Below are 27,898 nucleotides of genomic sequence, written 5' to 3'. Positions count from 1 at the left end.
GACGGAACCACACGAAGCCAGAGCGCTGCCTTCCTGAGAGAATCAGGGCACTTGCTCTGCCCACAGCCCCTCAGGCCCCCACTCCCTCAGGCCCTGGCCTAGTGGCTGCAGTGGCACTTCACACCCCATGGTCTGTGAAGGAGATGGACTCCTGGGGAGTGGAGTCCTGAGGACATGGTCAGGTACTCATCCTGGAAACCTGGCCTACAAGCAAGAACCCTCAAGTGTCTTATGCCATCTCCCCTTACAGTAGGCGGGACTAGACAGAGCACAGTTTTTTTCCTGTTGCCACTTGTCTTTCCTGTTGTAGAAACCTGACTTATTAGTCACCAGTGAACACACTGCTTGTGCTAGTTAAAAATGACACAAACTGGTGTACTGCACAGTCACAAGCCAATACCCATAGCCATGAGCCCACAGCATGCACGATCACCATGCACCAAGATGGCTTAACAACCCCAAAACCAAAATGACAAAAAGGTCACCAAGAGAATGATGGCCCAAGATGAAACACTGAAGAACACAGAGACGGACTCTGAAGGCGCGACACTGTTCACCTCTCTAACAATCTGTGCCACTGTGTCCAACAACGCACTTTACCGTGTCTATGGTCCTTATCAGTGTGTGTGAGAACCACTTCCTTCCTTCCTTTCCCTGTGCTGGGCAGCTCTCTGCCCTCCATCTCTACCTTCCCTCTCACCTCCTTTCTCTCTACTCACTTCCTGTTACAGCACAGTCATCTTCTCACAGCTTGTTAGCTCTCATGCTCTCTTCAGCTATACTTTTGCTGGGGCACAAATGACTACAAGGCCAGTTGTGATGGATGCTGGTAGGATATAAGGAAGAGGTGGAGGCAGGAGAATCACGAGTTTGAGGCCAGCTTAGGCCAAACATTTAAGAGACTGGGGAGACCACCCAGCGGCTAAGAGCACTTGCTGCTCTTTCACAAGACCCAGGTTTGGTTCCAAGTACCTACAGGCCAGTTCAAAAGCATCTGGAACTCCAGTTCCAGGACATCAGCTGCTCTTTTCTGACCTCTGGAGACAGCAGGCACACATATATACATTCAAGCATAACATCCATGTATAAAAGCAGAAAATAACATAAAATTTAAAAGGCAGTAAAATGTATGTCTCAGCAGATGAGCCAGATACTTCACAATTATGGCTTTGTGTCATGAGAAAAGGGTGATTTCATTAGGTTTTCACAGATAAGAAACTTCTATTTTTACTAGTAATTTGCAAAATAATGGCCACTCTAAGCAACTGTAAACTCAGCTGCTAGAGCACAGAAGTGGGTAAGGAGGGCCACTGTCACCAGGGCTGCTGGGCATGCTCAGCCTAGCAGCCCCTCCCCTCCCCAGACATGCAGCCTAGCATAGACATTCGTTCATCTTCCCTTTCCTTTTAGAGTTTTTGGAGACAAGGTTTCTCTGCAGATCAGGGAGGTCTACAGAGATCTACAGGGAACTCAGAGATCCGCTGTTTCTGCTTCCCCAGTGCTGGGATTAAAGGCCACCACCACCGGCTTTCTTTTAGATTTACTGAGGTAGCCTACGCAGGGCTCATATGTGGTCTGCAGCCAAAGATTACCTTGACTCCTGATCCCCTGACTCTCTCTCTCTAATACCGGGATTACAGGTGTGCACCATCAAACCAGTTTGTTACTTTGTGTTTTTAAATTATGAAGTGTTAGGGCTGTCAAAGTAGCACCGGGCAGAGCTTGTAGCAGTTCAACCTCAGGTGACACAAGGGCAGCAAGGGAGAAATTTTCCATTTTTAATATTTGCCCTTACATTTACTATAGCTTCTTTGACTAGAAAACAATGTACACTTACATGTATTTTAAATTAAGGTTATTATTTGGGTATGGGTATTTTGCCCACATGTATGTCTGTGTACCATGTGCATGCCTGATGCTTATGGAGGCCAGAATTGGATCTCCTGGAACTGGAGTTATAGACAGTTGTAAGCCACCATTTGGGTGCTGGAAACCAAACCCAGGTCCTTTGCAAAAGCAACCAGTGCTCTTAACCACTGAGGCATCTCTCTAGCCCTAAGGTTATATGTGCATTTTTTTTTTTTCAATTAAGGTTCTATTTGTGGTGTGTGTGTATATGTCAGACTTCTCAAATACAATTGTTTTGTTTGTTTGTATGTTTCTTTTTCTTTTCCTAATATGCAATGTTTCACAAATTTTCATGTCTTTGTACAGGGGCCACGCTAATCTTCTTTTTTTAAAAAAATTTATAATTTATTTAATTTTATGTGCATTAGTGTGAAGGTGTCAGATCCCTTGGAATTCAGGGTACAAACAGTTGTGAGCTGCCATGTGGGTGCTGGGAATTGAACCTGGGTCCTTTGGAAGAGCAGACAGTGCTCTTAACCACCGAGCCATCTCTCCAGCCCCCATGCTAATCTTCTTTATTGTTTCAATAATCACATACAATTCTTTACCCTCTAAGTAATAAATGAAATTGAGGGTACCAGCATTAGGTCATTTGGACTCAGTTTTCCATTACCAAGTTTTCTCTAGAATAATACTTCTGTAATACTCAACTTTTGGACAACTTTTAATTTCAAATACATCTAAAATTATTGTAAGGTTCTGCTTTAATTTAAAACTGAAACTCATCACTAAAGCAAGAGTGGGTCCCAGTCAGATGCCCTCAGCATGAGCTTCATGGGAGTGTGCTCACAAATGTACCCGAAGAGCCCCTGGGGGCTCACATCAGCACCCTCAAATCCTCCTCAGAGAAGCTGTGGCACCCACTGAAGGGTCCACTTCATAGTCCAAAGTATTTATGGTTTCCAAGAACAGCTCCCTCTTCTGCCTTAGCGTCACTGCTTACTTAGCAAACACAGTCCCCACTGCAGCGCGGACCACCTGTACACAGGGACCCTGGCCTGAGCCTCCAGGCCCAACAAGTCGACAGGCCGCTGACCGATTTCTCCAGCCCCTGGCCATCCCTTCTGCACCTCTGCTGCATGACATTAAAATGATCTGCTTCCATGTCTGTCTTTTTGTCTGTGGACCCTCTCGGGTTAGCCAGGAATACACAGAATCAAGAAAAGTTTGCAGAACAAAACTGCCCAAAACAGCGTTCTCAATAGCCATGCAGTAAGAATTACTATTAGGTAAGTTAATATTCAGAAGGCAACTGTACTGCTACTTTACCTGTGAGATCCTTTTCTCGAAACTGTATAACAGGGAGAACCATAGTGTCTGCCAGTTGCTTGGCCAGCTGTGTATGGAGACCATTAAGCTGAAAGCAAAAGGACTTAGTTGAGAAAATTGTACACATTATTACTGGTATGTTTTACTTTAGCAGGGGATCACCACAGACACTCACTCCCATGTGCCTAAGTGGCTCAGCTGGATGTCCTCAAATACACACCCTCATAAAATATGGAACAAGACAGGCCTAGAGGTCCAATGATGAGAGGCGGGGCTCTGATGGGCACCAGTGAAGTTTGCAAAAGGTCTCTGGCTCACAGTCCCCTGCTTTCTGTGCACACCCTAGCTCTGTATTCTCAAACCAGGCCACAGCCTCCTGGAGAGCACATATTGCATTGGCTAGCACTGAATGCAGATTGGTGCCAAGACGATATGGCTTGTCTTCACCAGGCCCGCCTGCCTGCAGCAACCTCACTCACAAGGGCTGTAGCCACACCAGAAACACCAGCCCACTGGGAACTGACTGGGGGTGGCTCAACCCCAAACCCTGCAGAGGGCCAGTAGATCCATGGCGGATGGCACCATCAGGGCTGACATCTGTGTCCCAGCTCTGCATGCTGTACAGCATGCATTTTCACTCACCCTGTGAATGAGGAGTTATTTACGATACCCATTTTACCCACAAGCAAACAACTCTCTAAATCTAGATCACACATGAATGGCACAGCTGGGATATAATCGTGGCTAGGAATGAGATCAATCTTTCTCCACAATACAGCACACGTATGCTCTGTCTGTCACAGTGCTGCCCAAACCCCCCCACTCTGTAGACTAGGCATCAGCAACAGCAGTGAAAGGGACTGTCCCTAGTGTGGTTGACTAGGGCAAGCAACTCCAGCCGGCGAGGTTGCCTTCAACAGGGCCAGCAACATTCATGCCACTATCCCAAGCATGCAGATCTCCTACAGGGCTTGCCCTCTAGAGTCATTGCTCAAAGATCTAAGGGCAACCCTTTGCCAGGTAAGGAACACCATTAATGTCTCCTTATCTCAGCCCACTTGAAGTATGGCAATGTTCTTCTGATAGGAATGCAAGAAGACAGCCATACCAGTAAATGCCACTGGGGTTGGGGGGCTGTTTTTTGTTTGTTTGTTTGTTTTTTCCTAGAATGACTACAGCAAGAAATTTAATGTTTTTCATCGACAGCTAATTGAACATCAACAAGCATGCCTTCTATGCCTGGGGCTCTGACATTAAGCAAGCAGGAAAGTGACCACGCATGTCAGGATAGCAAACTTCCTGCCTGATCACTTTCTTCCTAAGGACAGGATTCATGTCATCAACCTTTTGTGTGGCCTAAGAGGCACAGGCTGATGATGGTGCAAAGAGCAGGGCCCAGGTGTGCTTCAAGATGCTCTGACAGGAGGTGGTAACATGCCCTCTGTGAGGATAAGGCAGGAACTCAAGAGGAAATTTCTGAATGACTCACAAGGAAGATCTCACCCCAAGACATTTTATTAAATAGGCCATACGCACCTCTCCTGTCTGCTCAGGTGTGCTCCTGCCGGGTTAGCTGGCTCACCTCTCATTCACCCGGCTCTGGCACAGACAGAGGAACTACCTCAAAAGCTAGTCTCTTTGCATACCCAGACCTACTTGGCAGCAGATAGATCTAGACATCAAGAGGCTTGTGTAAACTCTGACCTGCAGACCCCTGACACCACTCCCATCAAGGGAGCCACTCTGTTTCCCAGAAGGCAGTGAGGTAACAGCTGTAAGCTGGGCGGCCTAGCCCTGTCTTTTTACAACCAGCCCCTCTCCCTTAGTCACTCACTTCTACTTCATGTGATTTGGGGGAGAAATATCTCACCACCTCCCTGTGTTATTTACTCACAATTAGTAATTGTATAAATTGAATAAATTTAAAAAACTTCACATTTTTCTGTAATTATATTTTAAAATAGATTCTACATCCATTTCAACCTATTTTTACACTTATTTAGTGTGTATGTGTGTGCACGAGCACGCATGCACACAACAGCACACCTTTGGAGTCAGAGGACAACTTGAAGAGTCAGTTCCCTCCTCCCATGTGGCTTTGGGGATTGAGCTCTAGTTGTCAGGCTTAGTGGCAATTGCCCTCACCACCTCAGTGGCCTCTTGACATATTTTTTTAATAATATTTTATTAGTTCTTTGAGAATTAGGTACATGCATCCAATGTTCTTTTCATCATATTTGCCCTGCTCCTTGCCCTAACTCCTCGAGGATGCTCTCCCACCCCCGTCTCATAGATCACTGGAGTTCACTTTTAAGATTTATTTATTTATTATATAGCATTCTGCCTGAACGTGTAGCTGAACACCAGAAGAGGGCACCAGACTTTATTATAGATGGTTGAGCCATCATGTGGTTGCTGGGAATTGAACTCAGGACCTTTGGAGGAACAGACAGTGTTCTTAACCTCTGAGCCATCTCTCCAGCTCCCCCTCTTGACATATTTTAAAGAAACCCCAAAGTAGAAGAGACATGTGTGATGGTTAATCACAACTGTCGATTTGACAGTTGTAATCGCCGTGGAAACATCCCTCTGGGCATGATGTGATGTGAGGGAGCGGTGCTGTGGTGAGGGAGGGAAGCAGTACAGTTCTGTGTGGATGTCAGACTCCAGAACACTGTGGCTCAGTGCCTGGCTACTGCACGTGCTTTCCTGCTTTCTCCATCACGTTTCTTATGACAACCACACTGCCAGCTCTTTGAAAGCTGGAGTTTCTTATACTTCCCAGTGTTACACAAGGGTCTTGGTACTGGAGCTCTGAGGGTTTATTTTAAACAGTGCTGAAATCAAACCCAGGGCCTTGCACACGCTAGGCAGACATTGTACTACTGGCCACATCCCCAGCCCACTTACAGCTAAGATTTATGCAATTTCTGATAACCATGGTTTCCCACAAATACAATAAAAGGTATATGAAATCTTGTGTTGAACTGGGCCCCCATCAAAGGACACATCCACCTGGGACACAGAACACGAGAGCATGTGGAACAGTCTCTACAAACGTAATCAGAGAGCTTAAAAGGAAAGGAGTCTGAATTTCCAGGTGGGCCCTGAGTTCTGTGACAGTGTTTTTATAAGAACGGTACAGACAGAAGAGGAGAAATGGGCAGCAGGGAGGCCCTGTTAAGTCACAACCAGCCTTCAGGGATGCTGTTAAGTCACAGCCAGCCTTGAGGGATGCTGTTAAGTCACAGCCAGTCTTTAGGGATGCTGTTATGTCACAGCCAGCCTTCAGGGGTGCTGCCACAAGCCAAGGCACAACAGAAGTCACCAGGAGATGCCACAAGGGAAGGGAGGGTTCACCTAGGCCTACAGGATATGGCCTTGCAGATAACTTGAGCTAGTCTCCTGACTTCCAAAGCTTTCAGAGAATAAACTCCTGTTGTTTGAAGCAATCCAGCTGTAGAAACACACCAAGGTAGCCCGAGAAACCAGGAAACTGAATTCATGGAAGTCCTTGTGGTCTATTTGTTCCAAATACAGTGCTAATGCCACCTCTGTTATGGATTGAACCTCAGAAATCTGAGGAGGTATTCTAAAATGCAGAGGGAGCCAAAAAAAGAGATGAAAGAGTTCATAAAGAAAGATTTCCATGTCTTACCTCATCCACCACTTTAGAAAAATAGTGTAGTGTAGAAATTACTTCTTCATCGCCTTTGCCCAGGGCAAAATTCTAGGACAAAGAGAATTAAAAAGCCAGGTATTAAAATGCAGGAATTCACTCCAGAAACTGAGCCACAAACCTCAGGCCGGTACCATCTTCCTTTCCTCCCCCAGGGGCACATCAGAGGCTGTCTGCCTGAGAGGTGTACCAACACCCTGCCCTGGCCACACTGTTCTGTCTACAGCATGGTATCTCTAGAAGTCTGTCCTGACTGGTGGTACTGACTTGCTTGGCCTTCCTGGAGACCAGCAGCCCTCGTGGGTATTGGATTAGCTTGAAGAATCCTCATGGAAGCTTTGGGATGATCCCAGTTACAACTTATCAGTGGGAAAAGATATGAGAAAAAAACACTGGGACAAAAGAAAGAGAAAAGGGATGGCTGGAGGTAGGAGCAAGGACCCTTCTGCAGGGTACCTTTGGACATGTCTTTAGGGGCTCTGGGGGACCTGAGCACTGCACAGCACCCTCACGTTACCTGTTTTTCATACGCCAGCAGCTGCCTCGAAAGCTGCTGAGTGGCCAGGCACATTTCATTCTGTGGGTAGAAGAGAAGAACAGAGCGGGTCAGTTTTGTCAGTGTGCATCGTCACCTAAACAGGCTGCCTTAGAGCAGCCTGGACAAGAAGTATGTGTGCTGGGAAGTGGTTGTTTTTCTTTCTAGACAAGCTCTCACTATGTAGCCCAGGCTATCCTGGAACTTATGAGGCTCCTGCCTCAGCCTACTGTGATTATAAGTTTGTACTACCACGTCTGATAGATTCTTTCTAGGCAATATTTAGAGAGCAACACTGAGAGAAATCAAAAGCCTAAAGCTTGATTTAGAATAAATGAGGCCATTAACAAACTACTCCTTCTGGTTATTCAGTCAGTGAACAAAGGAGTGAGCAGAACAGACCCAGTCCTCATGGATGTATGAGGGAAGGGGACAGCAGAATAGTGGCCACGTGTATGATGAGGGACCTAAAGCAAAGACCCCGCTGTACCAGGAGGGGCCAACACCAGGAACCTGCTGTACTCTGAGAGATGCTTAATGCAGCAGAGCCTGCAGGAAGCCAGCCAGGAGAAGCAGCTCTCCAGAAAGCAGCACTGGAGCAGCTCTCGGGAACTGCCTGTAGAGGGCAACCGCAGCGAGCTGCAGAGCAGGGGGACAGCCATGTACAGACTCAGGGCGCAGCTTCAGCCTTACTGGTGGGGTCATAGGAGGGGTATGGCCCTGGGAGCTGGCACCAGGAATGGCTGGAACAGAAGCATACCCATCCCCACGTTGCAGAAGACCAGAGGAAAGCACTGCTTGGGGAGCTGGCATGCGCTGCAAGGCTCTCAGGCTAGTTCGGTTCCCCTGCATCCCTGAGCCTGTCACCCTCTAGCCTCTGGTATCACAGTTGACTCTCCATCCTCCCGCTACCAATGCAGCAGACCTAGCTCATGCTTCTAAAGCTGTGTTCAAGCTGCTGGTCAGTTCAGGGTTATCCCAAAGCACAGAATGTCGCAGGGCACTAGTGCACTAGGCCTTGGCCTCTTCTCTCTCTTTCTCTGGGCTGCTATTCCTTCAAGGACAAGTCCTGCACTCAAGGGAACATTTTGTTTGTTTGTTTGTTTGTATGTTTGTTTACCTTGCATGAGTGTCCTCTGCCTATTAAGAGTCAAAACCCATTTTCTGGGACCTTCTTGACAGACAACAGGTTATAGTTTCCTGGCTACCTCTGTCTGCCCTATGGAGCAGGCATGACTATGAAACATGGCTCTCTCCCTCTTACCCAGAATAAAGTCACAAGTAGGGCTCTGACTTGAGCTGCCTAAGTGTAGAGGGACACGTCATAAAAAGCAATAAACTACAGAGGCTGGAAGAAGTGGCCGACCCAACCTCTACAGCAGTGATGCTCTGAAAAGGGCCTCACTCATGGGTTACACAAAAAGTCTCTTGCTTCAAGTGAGATGAGTTTGTCTGAGGTTGGCATCTGCCTGAGGCTGGCCCCTGTGGGTTGGGATTTGCACACTCAAAAATCATTAAATAGCAGCTAATTCTGACAGGTGCTTAGTTCACACCAGAAACTATGCTCTATGTGCTACCTTGTTTGATCTTGATAATATATTTTCCATTTATGTGTGTGCCTATACACCAATGTCTGCAGATGTGTGTGTGCATATATACCAATGTCTGCAGGTGTGTGAGTGTGTGTGCATATACACTGATGTTTGCAGATGCTAGTGGTGGCTGGAAGAGGGCATCAGATCCCTCAAAACTGGAGTTACAGGTTGTCTGGAGCCACCCAGTGTGGGTCCTCAGGAAGAGCAGCAAGTGCTCTTCCTTGACTGCTCAGGCAGCGCCGCAGTCCCTCTATAGGCCAGTCTAAATGACTACAACTAGAGATGAGGCAGAGAATGAGGTACAAAGTGGCTGAGCTGCCTTCCCAGAGTCACTCAGCTGGTTGGTGGCATGGCAGGGACATGAGGCCAGCTCTGTCTGATTCTAAACTCCACACTCTGTTTTCCGCAGTCTCTTCTCTTTCTTCAGCATTTCAGAAGCTCAGGCTGGCCTCACACTTGCTATGTAGTTAAGGAGACAAACTCCTAGCCTTCCTGACTTCATCTCCCACAACTCCTGCCACATGTTTCATTCTATAGTAATGCTCCTCCATACTGAATCCTTCAGGAAGCAGTCAACAAACATAATATCCCTCTCGACATTCAAACCAAGCAAATGCCTCAATTTTTCCATGCTTCTGACATGGAAATGTCAAAATATATCTGAATATATCTGAAAACCTTCTAGCGAGCTGCTGTGTGACACTGAGCTCATGCTGAGTAGATGATACTCAGGTACCAATGACACACTTCCATAGTGCCTCAGGGAGGTAGGACACAGCACACAGAACAGCTGCCTGCCAGAGTGACTGGGGACAAGTGGCCTCTGCCAGGTCTCTCCTTAAAATATTTTCCATCCTTTGGGTACATCAGGTAACTAAGTTACTGTTCCTCCCATGGAGGCCCACTGGGAAGCAAGCACTCACAAAGGGTCTGCCCCTGCCCAGAACTGAGCAGAGCAGGCAGAACCTCACCCAGTGTCCCTCATTCTAATCCTGACTGCATGGAGGCTCCATCAAGGAGCTGCCAGTATCAGCTGGTGAATCCACACCCTGGGGACAGACAGAACCTGTACAAATGGAGCTGAGGCCAAGATGCAAGTGGCAGGTCTAAGAGGGCTTCTTACTAGGAACATAAAGCTCACACTTCCCTAGGAGCATGACGGCAAGAGAGGTGGACTAGCATTTAGATTCCAATGAAGTTCTGAGAGTAACATCATGCTGTGTTTGTGTGTGTGTGCATGTGCGTGCATGCAGACATGTGTTTCTGTGACATACTGGAACCCAGGGCCTCAAATGTCAGGCAAGCCTCTCCCTCTGAGCTTCCTCTTTCCATTGCCCTGCAACAGCTCTTGGGCTGCTTTCCACACTTGAATACTTCCCAGAAATCCTTAAAGGACAAGCTGGGACTAAGGGCACGTGGCAGAGAGCATGTTTAACTGCAGAAAGATTCGGGTTTGATCCCCAACATAAGAAAAAAAGACAAAGCTCCTCCTACATTAAAGAACCTCTTATTCTGTTGCCAAGGTGCTAGCAAGCCTGATGGGCAATCTGAGCTCCTGGCAAGGGAATGCTTACCTTACCATGCCAGAGAGGCTACTGCCCAGAGTGCCACCTGAAACCACCAACAGCCTCTGTGGGCAGAACCACCCATGGCGGCCATGAATAGTGATGTTGAGACTGACAAGGAGAAAATCCAGCTGGGGACAGTCACAGACAGCCATGTGCTTAGAGTCTGTTCCAATGGCACAGACGTGCCTGAGAGGTACATTCACCCTAGTACCCAAGACCCACAGAAGGAGGCTGAAATGGAAGTAAAAGATGAGAAGGCGGGCTGCCAGGCTGGCAGATGGCTCTGGCTGTTGGGGAACCATGGGAAGCAGGCTTGGAGTATGTGGATGAGTGTGAAGAAACAGTGTCCTGTGGCTAAAGTGGAAGACAGCAAGGGAGGGGACAGTGGACGACTGATCAGGAGATGACGTGAGAACCTGACTGAGACGCCAAACACACCCAAGGTGAGCCAAAAGTCTGCACCAATTCTTGAGGAAGTGGCACAAAGCAGTGAGGAGAACAGAGAAAAAAGAAGTGCCAGGCTTCAGGAATGAGGAGGAGCATGGGTTTGTGATGACAAGGGTCCAGTTGGGATGGTGGCTTTCAGGTGGAGGAGACCTGCATCCAGTCCTGTACTGGGCGTCAGGAAGTGACATCCTACTAGGGCTAGCAGTCTACTACGGGACCAAGAACACCCTCATCACCCTTCACTGTTCAGACTACTAAGTGCACGGGCCTCTACTGAGCACACAAGAGATCCCTGGCAAGGAAGGGAGAGACGGTGGGAAAGAATAGAGCTAGAGACAGTGTGTGGACACTCAGTGATGGGCAAAGTGGACCCCAAGCACAGTACAGAGCTGTACAGACAGCCTGGCACACTGGGAACAGCCAGAGACAAGCTGGCAGGGGGCTAGCTTTCAGCTCTGTGCTCAGTATGCCTTTCTGACGAGACTCACCTTTGCCAGTGGCCACAAGGAGCACCCTGAGATGGGTAGGAGGAAGGCTGTAAGACAAAGAAAGAACTGAAGCCAGGGTGCCTTCCTGCAGAGACACACCGCCTCCAGAAAATCCAGAAAACTTGTCTTATACAGTGGCAGTAGAATCAAGAAAACCATAGTTCCCAAAGGAAGCAGACACAAGACCGGCAGCCATCGCTGGTGATCCTGCTCAGGGGCAAATGGACACCTTCCAAAGGAGGAGGAGGGGCAGTTCTGGAGAGCAGAAAAACTTAAGAGGGAACAGCTCCATGAAGAAGATAAGAGCTATTGGAGGATGTCAAAGGAAGGCTAGGAAAGGCTTTGTTCCTGGGCCCGAAGAAGAGGGTCGTGGGGTGCTGGGAGAAGATCAGGTGCTGCCAGGGGCCAAGGCTCTGTGCCAAGTGCTAGACGGGCCCCAAGGCAGGTGAGATGGAGAGGCAGTTGCTGTTCCTATACCACTCAGAAGATGGCTGCTGGGGCTCAACTCTCCAGACAACCCAACGACTGGAAGAAACTCAAACACAGTGAGTTATCTTGCCAACATCACAGAGCCCCACGGAAAGTAGACAGGACTGGAGTTCTGGCCTGTTGAGTCCAAGCTCAATGGTTAGCCCTGTACCTAAGAGGACAAGTCACGCCACCACAAAGGCCTCAGAGGCTGCACAAATGAAGCACTGTGGACACATGCGGACCAGGCAGGTGTTAGTCCCGCCCCTCACACCTGAAGCTGCAAACTGCGTCTCAGTCTCGGGTAGGCCAATATCCCTGCTTTACTGTTTGTCAGGACTGTGAAATGTACTAATTAAAACAATCCAGATTAAAATCTAATGAAAGGAGGAAAGTCACCATGGCTTAAAAAACTGGGTCCCACCTCCAACAACTACAAAGTTAGCAGGCTCAGAAACCAGGCATGTTCTGTTTGTACAGGAAATGCCTCTGAAAGGCAAAACCTTAGCTGGGGCTATCATTTGTGGAGACCAGTGTGTCTAGAACACAGTGCCACACCCAAGAGTGACTTCTGGCTTTTCTGGTTCTGCCATTCATCAGCTGTGTGATCTGAGGCAACCTACACAACTCTGAGTCCTAGACTCTTCACCATATATTATAATAACCTTTAGTTAGGAAAACTAAATGAGATAACACACAGGAGGTGCCAGACCTGGTGTGTGACACTGTGTGTCTAAGGAATAGAAGAACCCTGTCTACCTCCTACAGGCTTCTCCCTTCACACATGGATGCCTACTGTTCTCATTATCTCCCAACAGGGATGCAATGTGTTCAGCTTAATTATCATCCATCCATCTATCTGTCTGTCTGTCTGTCTATCCATCTATCTACATTTAAGGGAAATGTTTTCTTTTACATTTATTTGGTGTGTGTGTGCAAGCATGTGGAAATTAAAGACAACCCCTGGGAGCTGGCCTCTCCTTTCGCCACATGGGTTCAGGAGACTAAACTGAGGTCATCAGCTTTGGTGGAAGCATCTGTACCTGCTGAGCTATCTCTCCTGCCTGAGCACTTTGTATAGTGTTTAAATAAATTTACTCCACTTCTCTCTCATCTTTGCCTCAGCTTGAGATTACACTGTTTCACATCTAAAACAGGCTTTAGGGTCTACAGTTTTTAGATCTGTTTGGGGTGCAGTATTGGGTATGGTGGCGCACAACTTTGTTCCAGGCTGACCAGGGATGCATGGTAAGACCCTGTTTTAAACAAACAAACAAACAAACAAACAAACACAAAGCAAAATCCAAAACAAAAAGAGCAACTGCAGAGATGTGACTAGATTAACCTGCTTTGCTGAGGGGAAGTAAACAAGCTTTAACCACAGATGTCACTTTGAAGAGAAACTCATCAAGGGCTGGAGAGACAGGCCAGCAGCTAAAGCACTTGCTGCTCATGCAAAAGACTAAGTATGATTCCCAGCACCCATGTCAGTTGTTTTCAACCAGCTCCACGGGATCCAACACCTGCTTCTGGTCTCCAGGGACACCCACACATAGGTATATATACAGCATCCCCCTACCTACCCACATCCACACACACAACATACACACACCACACACACACAAATATTTTAAAAACTTTATCTAATTTATTAAAACACTGCCCCAGACCAAAGGCACCAACCAGAGAGGTTGGTCTTCTGTTAGAGGAGACAGGTGGGTAATAAGAACTGCCAGTTTCACTAACCCTGCCAGCAGGAGCCTTCCTGACCACAGCCAAATCCATCACTCACATGGCCCCATTTCAGCATGACAGCTAAGAGGATGATCCAAACAGCTCTCTCCTAAGCCTGAGTGAGTCCAGTATTAAAAAATAACCAACTCTAAGCCTACTAGAAAAGAAATACTTATCAGACACACAGATTTAAAGCAAGTATCTTATCAAATTTATTGAATGCAAATCTGTGCCAACTTAACTGCACATGCTCTTCATGCTCTTATTCGGGCCCCTCAGGCATTTTGAACTTACTTGTCCAGCAGTCTGAACAGCAGCAGGGAACCCTCACCAGCCAGCCTCTGCTCTGACAGTATTGAAGAATACCCCTTCCTCCATGGTGAACAGCCTTCAAGGATGCTCACTTCACTCCGAGCATGGGCAACAGCTCTGCTGCCAGCTCAGAGACAAAACGCACATGGACCACTGCACTGAGATACCAACCCCCATACTAACTTACAGGCTCACTCCAGAGGGTAAGCCAAATCTAAAAGCCCCTTAAACCAACAGAGTAAGGAGTCTGCTCTCAGAACTCTACCTTTCTTTCTTCTTTTTAAAAAGCTTAGCTGTCACTTCATTGTGCTTGTATGAATACAGCAACTGTAAGCTCAGTGTTATCACACTGCATGTATACATACGTGATTATTTACACAGCCTGTAACTGAATTAGATAATTCTTACTTAACTGTCAAAGAAGAATTCTGTTCTACTGAGTGTATAAGAAATGATTTAATAAAAAAACTACCTAATCAGGTAATCATCAAACTAATGTATTAGGACTGAGTATAAATATCTACAGAGTCTCATCTGCAGATTGCACCTTTCAATATTTTATCGAACACCTTTGCTTTTGCCAGCTAGAAGCCTTGTCTATTTTCAGGACAGAGGTATGAACATGTACATTTATTGATGTCCAGCATATAACCTACATTCTATGATATAATTAGTATTGGCAAAGATAAAGAGGACATTGTTCATAAATTCAATATTTGACAAGACATTTCTGTATGTTAGATATCCAGGCTTTATTTTACTCCTAAAGTTATATTTACTGGCAACATTAACCTCAGATTCCTTCTTTTATGTTCCCAAAGATCCTTAGCCTTTCTCTAAATTAATCTGTGTTCTCCTCAGAGAGCAACTCATGTCCCAATTCTTAGTCAAAAGTTCTAGCTTCTATTCTGAAACATCAGCTTTAATCTCACTTTCTTAACTAAGCCCAGAGGACACTCAGTAGAGCAGAATCAGAAGTGCACCAAGCAAGCTGATCAAGAATACCTCTGTGGCCGGGTGGTAGTGGCACACACCTTCCCAGCACTCAGGAGGCAGAGGCAGGTGGATTGTTGTGAGTTCAAGGCCAGGCTGGTCTACAGAATAAGTTCCAGGACAGCTAGCGCTACACAAGAAACCCTGTCTTGCAAAAACAAACAAACAAACAAATGAAACCCTATCTTGAAAAACAAAACAAAAACCTGTGTCTCACAGTCCACAGAAAACTCCTTTTAAAATACAATAGTTGAAAACTATGCCCTGTTAAAATAAATAAATAAAATTTTATTGATATAATTCAATGTATCTAAGTGTAAAATATTTAACGAATAATATGAAATAAAACCAAAAATCTGGGGACAGGGTGATGGCCAGGATGAAAACATAGAACAGTATTACTAACTTATAATATACACACATCAAAGCAAGCAAAACACACCTCAGCCCTTCCATTAACCCTGAAAAGTCAGAGGTCCCTCCTGTTTCTATCTGGATGCTGCTGGTGGCCAGCTATCTGTAGGGTATTTCCACAGTTCTCTCTGCAGCAGAAGCCAAAAGGGAGGAGGGTGCTGGCCAGTGGACAGCCCACATGATGGTCATGTGCTTTGAGTTGAAAGCTGGGTTCCAGCCGCTTGGAATGCGAGACCTACTTAATTTTGGCACCATGTAGTTTTCTGGCTCAGGAAAAAAAAAAATGCATAAGGAAGTGTTTCAACTCTTCAGGAAATGGTTGTGACCGATGTAGAAAGGCAGAGCAGAGAGTCCTTGGAGTGGAAGACATAAAGCCACTTAAGTCTTGGAGTTTGAAAGCATTAAATAGGAAACAGGACCATTTAATGACAACATTCAAATGTACTAAGTAGCAAGCAAGAAGGTCGGATAAGCATGGTCAAATTGTCTTTTCAAGTTTGGAATATTCAGAGAAAAACACAAAAACATGCAATATCAGTAACCAAATAAAAATGTAGGACATCCTCATATTCCCAAATTCTGAAGGACTTATGAAAACGGATGGTCATGCACATGTGCACAGCTCTTCTGAACACTAACCCAATTGTGTGCTCTGGGGATAAGGCTAGGTATAGAGCACCCGCCTAGCACACCACGGGGCCCTAGGTTCAGTTCCCAGCACTGCAACAAACTAGTTATTTCTGAGACAGGGTCTCACTCTATATCTCTAGCTGGCCTGGAACTCACCATTTGAACCAGGCTGGCCTCGAACTCACAGAGGCCTACCACACCCAGCCAAACACACTTCCTAATTATCAAGTAATTTTGCCTGACACCACAGTTTGCAAGTTTCTATGTCTACCCTGAACTTGGCTCTGAACTTCAGCAATACCCTTTCCTTACTTCCCACAGACCCTTAGAGTTAGTGCTTCCAAAGAGAACTGTGAGCCGGATGTGGTGCAAATGTCTGTAATCCTAGCACTTGGGAGGCAGAGGCAGGAGGATCACTGACTTTCTCAGGTGATTTGTCACAGTAACAGAAAGCCAACTTACACATGGGATGAAGGTTGCCATCAGCTACACACTGAGTGCCTGGCCAGCCTAGGCCACATGAGACCCTGTCTCAAAGAGCCAAGGAAAATGATATAGGCCATGCCACCACACACAGCCTGCAAGCACACACATGTGCCTCTGACTCCTCCTGTGTGCTCTCACGTGTGGCTGAGGTCAGAGGTCTGGAAAACCTCGCTCTGTCTCTTTTGAACTGACACACGGGAGCTGTACACATTCAGAGGTCAGTACAGGTACATTAAATAAGTAAATTAAAACTACCATAATCACCCTCCTTTTGGAGGCCTACCTGTTACAGCTTGGGTCTCTAATGAGCCCAGGGTTTAGTTACCAGTTTATGGCATTACTGGAAGGTGGAGGGACCTTTAAGAAGTGGGGTCTAGTAGAAGAAAGTTGGGTCCCTGAAATGTGCTCTTAAAGGACACAATGGACCCTGACCCTTGCTCTCGTCTACATTCTGGCCACCATCAGGTATGTGGCTTCCCCTGCCATGCTTTCCACAACACCATGATGTACTTCCTCACCTGGGCACAAAGCCAAGGACTAAGTGACCATGTACTGAAACTGGAAGATTGAACCAAATAACCCGGCTCAGGCTCACCTCGTAAGCTGATTTTCTCAGGTGATCTGTCACAGTAACAGAAAGCCAACTTACACACCAGCACAGCTCTTCTGGGTGAGGTGAGCCTCCTCCCTGGCCTTGAGGTATTCAATAGTAATTGTCTGACTCCTAACTCACTATAACTCTCTAAAGGCAAAGACGTGCTTTTTCTCATGGTGAATAAAAACTAATGACTACATGCAATTATAATTTAAAATGCTTATATTTTCTTTTGTGTACATATGAACATTTATGTGTGGATGTGTATGCCACGGCACATGTGTGGAGGTCAGGGAACAACCAGTAGGAGTTGGCTTTGTCCTTCTACCATGTCTCCACAACACCATGGACTAAGTTCTGGGGATGGAACTCAGGCTGTCAGGTGTGGAAGCAGGTGCCTGGACCCTCTGAGCCATCTTGCTGGCCTCATTCTGCAGGATTATCAAGAGTCACACAGTGCTACAGGTGATATTTATGTTACACATTTCATCAGTGAGCAAAGGAATGAGCACACATGAATATAAGTCATCAAGGCTCAATGAAAACTATGCACTGTCATGAATCCTTCGATGTGTAACACTTCTGTACTTAAGTGACTCAAAGCTTCCTCAGAAACTGATGTATGTGGCAGTTCTTGTTTGTAAAAAGCTTTGCTTTTGCTACTCAGCAATTTATTTTCCATGGGTTTGCAAGCTAAGATATTTGTTCCTCAAAACAAAGAGGCCACCCCATCTTCAGAGGAAAGCCTTGAAAAGTCATTTCTATCCCTGCCCCTGCCCCCCGCCTCACACTGATATTCAAGACTGCCCAATTATGGAGAAAGACAAAGAGTGTAGAGACACTGAGTCTACGCAATCACAAACGGGAAGAGGAGACTCCAATGTTTCTCTCTGGGGTTGGATTAAAAAGAAAATAAAAAACAGTTGATGTGGAACCTCTCCTGGTTCTAGTTACAGGAAGATTACAGCTCTTTCTCAAATAAGGGAGACAAGACTGAAGAAAAAACAATTCTAATCTGTACATGTTCATGTATGAGGCACACACCCATGTGAACATGTATGTGGAAACCAGTCTCTTGTGTCTGCCCTTAGAAGCTGTCTACCTACCTGAGACAGGGTCTCTCACTTGGGGCCCATTTATTAGCATAGGGTGGCTGGCCAACACCCTCTGCCTGTCTGTCTCCTCCAGTGTTGGGAAGACACTAGCACAATAATATGCCCAGATCCCAGATCCCAACTCGGATCTTCACTAAGCCACCTTCTCAGCCTCTGAATGATTTTGTTTCAAAAACTTTTAAGTGAGATTTTTCTAACTCCAACAGAAGGGGTAGATGGCATGCATACCTGTGCTCCATAGACACGCTGCATGGCCTGTAGCAGCTGGTTGGTATAGTCTGTGAGGGTGCCAGCATCTTCCTCAAAAACACTCAGCAAGGAGCGAGTCTGCAGGCAAAGAAGAAAGGGTCAATCTTAGCTCTCTGACAGTTGCGAAGGAGGGACAAACACAGCTCAGGAACCACCAGAACCTGGAAGGGAAAGTGTCAGGTGAGCTCTGTTCGCAGCCTCTCCACAGCAGTGTGGGAACAGGCAGATGACAGCCGTTTAGAACCAGAGGAGAAAGCCCATCTCTATGGGGCAGGGCTTGCAGCTCAGCGCACAGCACCTGAGCCCCACCCCCCCAGCACCCCTGAAGGACAGTCATCTGTGCTGACTTCAGTCCTTCAGGGCCCACCCAATAAACGGTGTCAGAAAGGACACCCTCTCCTTTCAAGTCCATGCAGGGAACATATGACCCCACTGACCCCATTGTCCACTAGGCACCGTAACCTAGCCCAGCTGCCTTCATCGCTGAGCCTCAATCAGCTGCTTGGGTGTCTGTGGCCAGGGTATCCTGCAGACTGTCATGGTTTCCTCTTAAGATGCCACACAGTCAGCTTCCATGGTGGTGGTGGTCAGGTGTTTGTATGCAAGAAGTGTGGAGGGGGAGGGGGAGAGGGAGAACATGCGTTTAAACTCATGGTCAGGAATCTCAAATGTCCTGGCCCAGTGGTAGAAGTTCCTGGCATTAAACTCAAATGGCAACCATTACGCCGGCCCCTTCTCTCAGGAAGACTTCCATTTTGAGGACAGCTGAGCAACTACACTGACTAAAGGGTAGTTCCTGCCATTTCATACACAGTGCTTGGCACACCCTAAGCACTAGCGAAATCTATATATACCGGGTGGTGTGTGAACAAGGGTCAAGGCATCACTTAATAGAGATCTACTCACATATGAATTCGCAACAATGAGATCTCAGTAAACAACCAAAGGGGGCTCAGGACAGCTGTTAATGATGTCATACAAGCAGCTCTGCAAACAATTCGTTACTGCTCACTATTTTCTTGCAAATGGATTTCAGTTCCATCTAAGCTAAACTAAGATCAGAAAGTGATAGTTGCCACAATGCCCTGCCACCCCGGGCCCTCCCTGCCGCTAAGTCCAGACACCCCACGGACTAGAGTAGGAAGCTGGGCATAGGGACCTTCCCTTCTCACCCCTAGGTCCACCCTTGGCTGTGATCTACAAACTGCAGGCTTCACTTCTCTGCCCTGGGTCTTCCAGGCCAAAAGTAGGTGCTTAAATGCTCTGTTAATGAAAGAATCACCAGCAATGAACCGTGAAACATAAGCTAGCTTTTTACACAGTTCTGTGTGAGGACAAATGCTCACACAGTGCGGACTCCCAGATGAGTTGCCTCAAGCTTCATAAAATTCAAATCCAAAGTAGGAAATGCACCTACACCAAGATGCAGACTGCACCAAATGACACACTGCTAAATAGAATGTGCACACTGATTTTTTTTCCCATCCCTTGTCTTCTGTAAATAAACATCACAGCTATGACCCACTAGACATCATAATCCATTAATGAGTGACAATCAGTATATAAAAATGGCAATTTTAAATTCTTTATGGCCTCTCTTGAAAGTGTGATTTTTTGATTGTTAAACTGGGTGACCTGTGTTTGGTATTCAAGAGCATTTGCCTCCCTGCTCTTAGCCAGCATGTGCTGAAACACCATCCACAGGACTGAGAGTTACTGCTGAGGAAAGTGGCTCCAAGACCAGCAGGGGCCGAGCCTGTGGGGTGTGTCAAGGGAGCTGTGAGGCGGGAGATGACATTTCTTATGGAGACCATGCTCTCTGGTGCTCAGATCTGGTGCTCAGTGTTTAATCAGGTGCTCCATCTTAACTCTACAGCCATGTGCTTATCTAAGGAGTGCCATCTAACAGTACAGTCATCCAGCTGTGTGTTCCTGGTACTCAATGTTGTACGGTCCTACCAAAGTCCACAAAGATTCAAAGACCTTTCTTATTGCAACTAGCATGCCTGGGAACAGAAGTATACAAGTAGATTGCAGGTATTTTCTTTTGGAAAAATAGTATTTGCTCATTTAGCTGAATCCTGTTTTTTTGTTGTTTTTTTTTTTTTTAATCCTCTTAATACTTTAAGAAATAAAATAAAGATGAGGCATAATTAAAAGAGAAGGCTTGCACATCTGTCTTCCACAAAGATAGCAGGAAGGACTCCAGTGGAATTCCTTATATCAGACACTGACAGGCACGAGGCACTTGTCACTTTATCTAATGAAACAACTTTATAATCAGATACCATGGTTACATTAACCTCACTTTATAGAGGATGAAGCTGGGGCTCAAGTAGCTTCCTTTCTGCTGCTTATATGCTACAGGCCACACTGAGGGGAGTCAGGGCAGGAGATCAAGCAGAAACCATGGAGAAATTCTCACTGTTCACCCTCAGGCTCATGCTTAGCTAGCTCCCCTATACTGCTAAGGACCACCTGCCCAGAGACGGGTGCCCGCCCCACAATGTGCTGGACCCTTCTACACCAGTTAAAGGTTAAGACAGTGCCCCAAGACCAACCTGATAAAGACAATTAGCTTATTCTAGGCTGTGTCACAGACAATTAAAGGCCCCAGGGCAGGGAAGCAGGGAGGCTGAGATATAAATCCACGTCCATTGCAAGGACTGTGCATTCACCAGTGTCAAAACTCTCATCAGTGTGGTCCACAGTGCCAACCCAAGACATGGGTAGACCAGAGCTGGATTCCCTTTGATTATCCTACTTTCTATCTCTCAAATCCAGTAACTGTTGGAGAATGTCATCACAGTATCTTGCCTTGTTTTGATTTCTGGACACTGGATTTAAGTGGACACTGATCAGCCCAGACAAGGAATGCCCAGCTTCTGAGGGACCGCTTTGCTACAAGTCATCAGCACCCACTCCACTCAAACATACAGGCAGGAGTGCGCTGACATATACAGAATGAATGAGGGTCAGGAAAGGCATGCCAGCTGCTCAAAGTCTGACAGAAAGGCCCCACACTGCTGTGCTGTGTCCGTTTGCAAAGTTAGTAACAGCAATCTGTGGCACACAGGCACACGCACACCTCACATGTGCTTCTCATTCCTCAGAGCAGCTCAACAGAGGAGCTGTTTTCATTCTTATTTTTAGGCACATGCACACAGTCTCAGTGAGGCTGAATAAAAGCCCAAGGTAACAGTGGCAAGCTCATGATTTGACTCCATCCTTTTCTACTACCCCACATTCTCAGGAGCCTCTGCAGCCAGACAAACAAGACCAAGCACTCTGTGGGCATGGCCTCGGCTCCTTGGCATTCCTTGACCTTAGAATAAACAAATGGGTGTTACCTAATCAAACAGCCCTGACATTCTCAATAGCACACAACTGTGTAAGTGTCCAAATTCAATAGCACTCATAACTTGTTTCTTTAAAATGTAAGTTAGACAAAGATTTTTATCCCCCTAATTTGGTGTAGGCAGAGAAACATCTTAACAGAACCAAGTCTACTGAATGGAAAAATGTGTTATACACAGAGCTATGGGATGAACTGTCTTCACAATGAAGCCACACAAAACCACCTGCCATGTTTAAAGGCATCTCACTGGGATAAAAAAAAAAGTCTTGATTGCTGGGGAGGACTGTTCCCAGCTAGGCCACTGCATGATCTCAGAACCAAGTCTTTCATTTCTCTGTTTCCGTTATGCCAACTTCCAAAGAAGCAAAGCACAAAGCAGGACGCCAAAAAATAAAGCAGAGCTTCATCCCCACCTTACTGGGAAATCGTATCGCATGCAGGATAAGATCACTCCACTGTAGAAGGATGCAGGATGAGCGGCTGGGGCTCAGAGCTGCGTCTCTGTCCCTATCTATTACAGCAGGACTCACACTGTCCTGGAACAGCTGCTTATCTGCCCCAGGAACAGCCTGTGAACCACTCAAGGACAGGTATGCCTATCTAGCCTATGGTCACGTTTCCAGCAGCACACAGAGCCTGGCCAGCAAGGCAGAGGCTCACAAACAGCAACAGGACACATTTTCTCGCCCTCTAAATTTTTCATGTACCAGTGATCAACAGAAAGAATATGTGCACATGTACTAGTTTTGCAATACAATGTGCAACCCTACACGCTGAAGAAGAGGAAATGAATAGTTGTATCTAAGGCTGGTCAACTTCTATTCAGCACTTCTTGGGGCACTCAAGTTCAAATACAAAAGCTTTTGTGTTCATTTAATAAGTCCTGGGTAACCACATTACTCAAGCAATCCTCATAACTCTTCCTCCACCAACAAGAAGAAACAAATAGCTCATGGGTTCTTGGTATCTTTGTTCCCTCCTTGTAAATCGATATTTAGGGCCCTGGAAAGGCAGGTGCTAGGTAAAAGGCTTCCTTAAACAGTACCCCAAGGCTGAGGAGGCAGCTCAGTGGGAGAGCAAGTGCCTAACTAGCATGGTAAGGCTTGGCTTCAAAACCATGCACCACAAAAGCAAAACCCTTTCTTCCTGTTGCCTGATTTCTTTATGGTACTGCCCCTCCGCCATCTTCCTAGAACACCTGTCTCTAAAGACTGCTGGAAAAGAGTGAGCTCGTGAATAAAATGCACTTAGAACAGTGCCTAGCACATACCATACCATGCAGGATTCAGACCAGGTATGTCCAACCCATAACCCAAGAGAGGCACAAATGCAACTCCATGCAAAATCATAACTGTTCTTAAAACACACAGATTTTTTTTTTTTTGCAATTTCTTTGTAACTTGATTGTATGGTTCTCCAGTGTGAATTTTGGAGATGATAAGGTAGCCCAGAGAAGCCAAAAGTTTGGACGATCATTTGCTTCTATATTTTGTTTAATTCTTTCATATAAAATAAACTATTTAAAATCCATCCAGTTGTACACTTCTGGATCTCCTAGGAGTAAAGTTGCAATTGGGCACATGCTATATAGAGAATAGTGACAGCCATGCTCTCAGGACTATGAGAGACTCCTAACGCTAGCTTCTGTCCCACACAGCAGCCACACGGTCTCAACAGCAATGACAAATTTCCTACATGCGGCTCAGTGGGTAAAGGCACCTGTCACCAAGTCTGATGAGCTGCAGTTAATCCTTAGAACACACATGGTGGAAGGAGAGAACTGACTCCCACAAACTGGCCTCTGACCTCCACATAAGCACACCCATCCATATCAAGGGTTAGGAAATGTCACAGAAGAGGGGGAAGAAAGAATGAGGTGTTGTGGAATGCGGTCTTCTGGACACAACATGGCCCTTCCTCCCATGAATTCACAGCAACATGGTCACCTATACAAGAGAATGCCACTCTACATTCCAGCCTGGAATGGAGGCACCAGAGGCCTTGCCCTTAGCTGAGAAGCTACTGCTGTTGGTGGCTCCTGAGAAGGGAGAGCCAGTTTTCTTTGGGGGTGTGGCTGCTGGGAGGTTGTCCTGACTCCACTGGGTGGCCTCACACCCATGCATATGAAGAAAGCACTAATTAGATTTTGTGTGTTATGGGGGGTGGGGGGAAAACAGGAAAATGGATGGGGGAACATGTTGGGGGTAGTGTCTGGAGAGAGGGGATGGGGAAGCGATATAAAGACACACTGTGTATATGAAATTATTAAAGAATAAAAAGCATTTTAAAATATTCCTTTCAAGAAAGGCAACAAAAGAAATGACTGAGTTAAATAAAGGGCTTTACAACTTTGCAGGAACGCCAACTAATAATAAACCTTTACTAGAGAAAAAAAGTTTAAAGAAATTAAAAAAGAATGTCAGATAGGAATAACAATGACTCTAAACATTTTTTTTTCACATACAAGCTCAAAGTTGTAAATCATATAAATGGGATATACTTTTAAACTGTTCCTTCACTTTCAAGGCCATCTGCTCCATGTTCCTTGTTTTCTGTGGAGTTTTTACAGATGAGAAAATTAAGCTATTAAAGCCAGAATTGCAACCTAGGTCTCCAGACTCATTGTCAGTGTCTCTCAAAGCTTAGCCATTCAGGAACAGTACACACTCATTGGAGACCCGAAAACTCTACACGTTATGACTGTGCAAATAGCCTGGCTCAGCCTTTATAAAACCGGCGAGGAAAACAATATATCTCTGACCTTCAGGATCCCCAAACATAAAGCAAATGGAAATCCCTATTCATAACCATGTTCAGATGGTTAACACACTTATGTTCAGATCCCGACAGGGGAGGACAGTTGAAATGCTTTCCAGCACAGGGTTGACATTCAGAGCTGCATAAAGAGGCCTTTGAAAAGTTAGTACAACAGAAACCAATTTATTAAAAAAAATTGAAACAATAAAAAAAAAAAATAGGATGGCATGACAGCACATGCCGGTAACAGCAGCACTCAAGATGGATTTCAGGCCAGCTATGTCTACACAGTAAGCCCTTGTATCAAAATAACAAGTAATGGAAATAATAATACTCACAGCTTACTTACACACCCATACTTGTCTAAACGAGGACAATCACAAAGACCTGAGAAGACAAAGGTGCACACAGACCTTTTGATTTACTCTGAGAGGTTCGGAAATGTAGGGAAGACCAACAAAGTTCCCTCCCGAGGTCCCGTTCACTGGAGTGGTGGGAGGGGGGAGGAAGGAACCCAAAAGAAGAGGAGAAACTGTGAAGAAGCAGCTTACTCCTTTCTAAGGTTTCGGGACAGAGACATTAGAAGATAAAGGTGTTTATTAAAATGAGCCTGGGATGCTATACCAGAAAAGCTAGAAAGGGAGTGCGAGGAACGTTAAGAGAACAGTGGTCCCTGGAGAAAGGCGTGCCGAGTTCTGAACCACTGTCATTCTGCACGATCTGCCGAACAGTTTTCACTCCCAAGCTCAACGACTTGATTCACATCTCCATGATGCTAATGAAGCTCTCCCCGCCCCCCTCCACCCCGCGGCACAAATAGGGTAAATGTGGCAATTTTCTCTTCACCAATGGAAAAAGTGCCAAAGGGAGGCCTGGGTCGGTTGGGAGCTGGAGCCAGTTTTTCTCTGCTTCCCATTCTGGCCCCGCATTCATTCGGTCTCGTGGAATCCTTAGTACCAGCAGTGTCTGTGTGAACTGTACTGACGTAGTCTGCACAGCACACTATTTGAAAACTTACTGACTTGTACCTCCCTGCGAGGGAGCAACTACGAAGGGACAGGGATTACCCCGACCTCCCCGGTAACCGGGCACCGCGGCCCCTCCGTCCTCGCCGTCGGTACCTGGGGGCTGTCCTGCAGCGCCTCCTCCAGCAGGAGCTTGTCCACGGCGGGCATGGCGCGGCTGCGAGGGGCGCGGGACCTGGAGTCGAGGACACTCGGCGCTCCGGGCACTGGCGCATTAGGTCCGAGCCCGCGCCTGCCCAGTGGCCTCGGCCCGCCCCTCGGCCCGGCCCCCGCCGCCCAGGGCTTCGGCCCGCCCCGCGGCCCGGCCCCCGCCGCCGGGATCAACAGGAAGTGTGGCGAGACGGACATCGAAAATGTAGCCATGACCAGACAGGACACCGGAAGTGTGGCCACCGCGCTCTCGTCGGACCGGCCGCCTCGGGCCCTCCCGCCAGTGGAGCCGCGCTGTGAAGTTCCGGCCTTCCTGTCCTGTACCCTTGGCGGGACTCACGCTGGGAAGACAAGCTTTTATCTTCTTGCGGTTCTGCAGATTGCTTTTTCTATGTGGGAAGTGATAAGAGTAAACAGATTTTGCCGCTGTTCTCTCTTTCTCTTGTTAGTTAATTAGTTAGTTAGTTAGTTAGTTAGTTAGTTAGTTAGTTCCTTTTTGGTCAGGTACTCCTGCATGCCTGGTAGTCCTCGAACTCACTGTTCGAAGCTGAGGATGATTCTCCTGCCTCCACCTTCCCAGAGTGATGGGCACCACCAAACCTGATTTATGTGCGGTGCTGGGGATCGAACCCGAGGTTTCGGTCGTCCTAGACAAACCCTCTACCAACGTAGCCACATCCCAAGCCTTGGTGTCTTCTTCATTTTATTTTTTAATTTGGGGCGGAGGTGGGGGTCGAGTAGAGCAAAAGAGATGGCTCAACAATTATTGCAGAAGAGCTGAGTTTGATTCTCAGCACCTGGCAGGCGGCTCTCAGGCAAGTGTTTCCTGCAGGGGCACGCACACATGGGCACACACACAATTTCAAATAAAATAAAACAATTTATTCTATTTAGTGTGTGTAGTTTAGAAGACAATTTGTGAGACTCTTCTTCCAACCACAGGTTAAACTCAGGTCTCGGGCTTGGAGGTAAGTGCCAGTAACAATTGGGCCGTCTCTCCAGCCTTTGGCTGCTTTTTAAAATAACAGGACAGCCTACACTCAAAACAGCTCAAAGCACAGACGTTACACGAGTGTGTGTGTGTGTGTGTGTGTTTGTGTGTGTATCTGTGATATTTACATCACTATTACTTCCTGCTTCCTGCCCATAGATGCAATGCAGCCAGCCCCTTCCAAGTTCTTACCTCCAGCAACTAACTGCTGTGATGGACTGTACCCTAAAACTGTGAACCAAAAGAAACCTGTTCTCCCTTAAATTGCTTTTGTCAGGGTATTATATATACTACTGTAAAGGTAACTAAGATACATATAACACCCAATTCAGTAATCTGTATTTCAAACACTGCTGAAAGCAAACTCTAATGTCATTATTCCTTTGGTTCTAGCCTGAGCTATTTATGCTTTCTGTCTAGAATAACGGGCCCCCACATACCATGTTTTCCCCTCTTTCTTCCCTCCCTCACCCCTTTTTCAAGACACAGGCATTTACTGAGTCCAGGCCCAGCCTGGCCCACACCTCTACGGCTCTAAATGAAGGGCTTAGAAAGGCACAGGTTATAAAACTGCTTTAGTGAAAACTCCCCCAATACGTCTTCTGGGATGGGATGAATGTGGCCAGGGCTGGCCCCAGGACAATACTGAGCCTGTAGTTGTTACCAAAATAAACATCTGTCACCATAAAAGAAAAAAGAAAAACAAAACAAAAAACAACTGCCGCACCGCCTCAGCCCCACACAGGTATAAAAATCATAAATATTTACACTCTTCTGTTCCTTCACAGAACTGATACTCCATAGAGTCAGGCTAGGATGGAGGTGCGCTTCTGGGAGGGGCAGTAAGGCCTAGAGGTCAGCCCCTCAACTGGGCCTAGTCAGAGGCAGGCAGGAAAAAAAAAAAAAAAAACTTTGCTCTCAAATTTGAAGGAAGGAACCCACTGGTCTCAGAGCTTTTTCTCTAGGTGGAGGAAGCACTGACCTGGGCCCACCTGCAAGTTGGTCATCAGGAAGGAAAGTAAGAGCGCAGGGGACACAAAAGCTTAGAGTACACAGATACCATTGTATCGCTGCTATAAAAGTTATTTAAAACTGCATCTCTTGCATATAAATGGAAAAAGATTCAAATATT

The 27,898-nt window shown here is 46.5% G+C and overlaps 1 protein-coding gene across 1 annotated transcript in view; it reads right to left on the bottom strand.

Annotated features, from left to right (window-relative positions):
* Window positions 1–25,850, bottom strand: part of Appl2 (adaptor protein, phosphotyrosine interacting with PH domain and leucine zipper 2) — a 45,846-nt gene extending 19,996 nt beyond the window's left edge. The window contains exons 1-5 of the mRNA XM_055627812.1: window positions 25,722–25,850; window positions 18,465–18,563; window positions 7,374–7,433; window positions 6,836–6,907; window positions 3,178–3,265 (exon numbers count right to left, since the gene is read on the bottom strand). Coding sequence (XP_055483787.1) covers window positions 3,178–3,265; window positions 6,836–6,907; window positions 7,374–7,433; window positions 18,465–18,563; window positions 25,722–25,775 — 373 coding nt within the window. The 5' untranslated portion in view covers window positions 25,776–25,850. The remainder of the gene's footprint in view (window positions 1–3,177; window positions 3,266–6,835; window positions 6,908–7,373; window positions 7,434–18,464; window positions 18,564–25,721) is intronic.
* Between the last annotated feature and the right edge of the window lie 2,048 nt (window positions 25,851–27,898).

Source organism: Psammomys obesus, unplaced genomic scaffold (assembly GCF_907164565.1).
Source record: "Psammomys obesus unplaced genomic scaffold, mPsaObe1.curated_primary_1811, whole genome shotgun sequence".
In the NCBI taxonomy this organism is placed as follows: Eukaryota; Metazoa; Chordata; class Mammalia; order Rodentia; family Muridae; genus Psammomys; species Psammomys obesus.
Note: the sequence above shows the minus strand (reverse complement) of the source record. Positions and strands in the feature narration are given on the sequence as shown.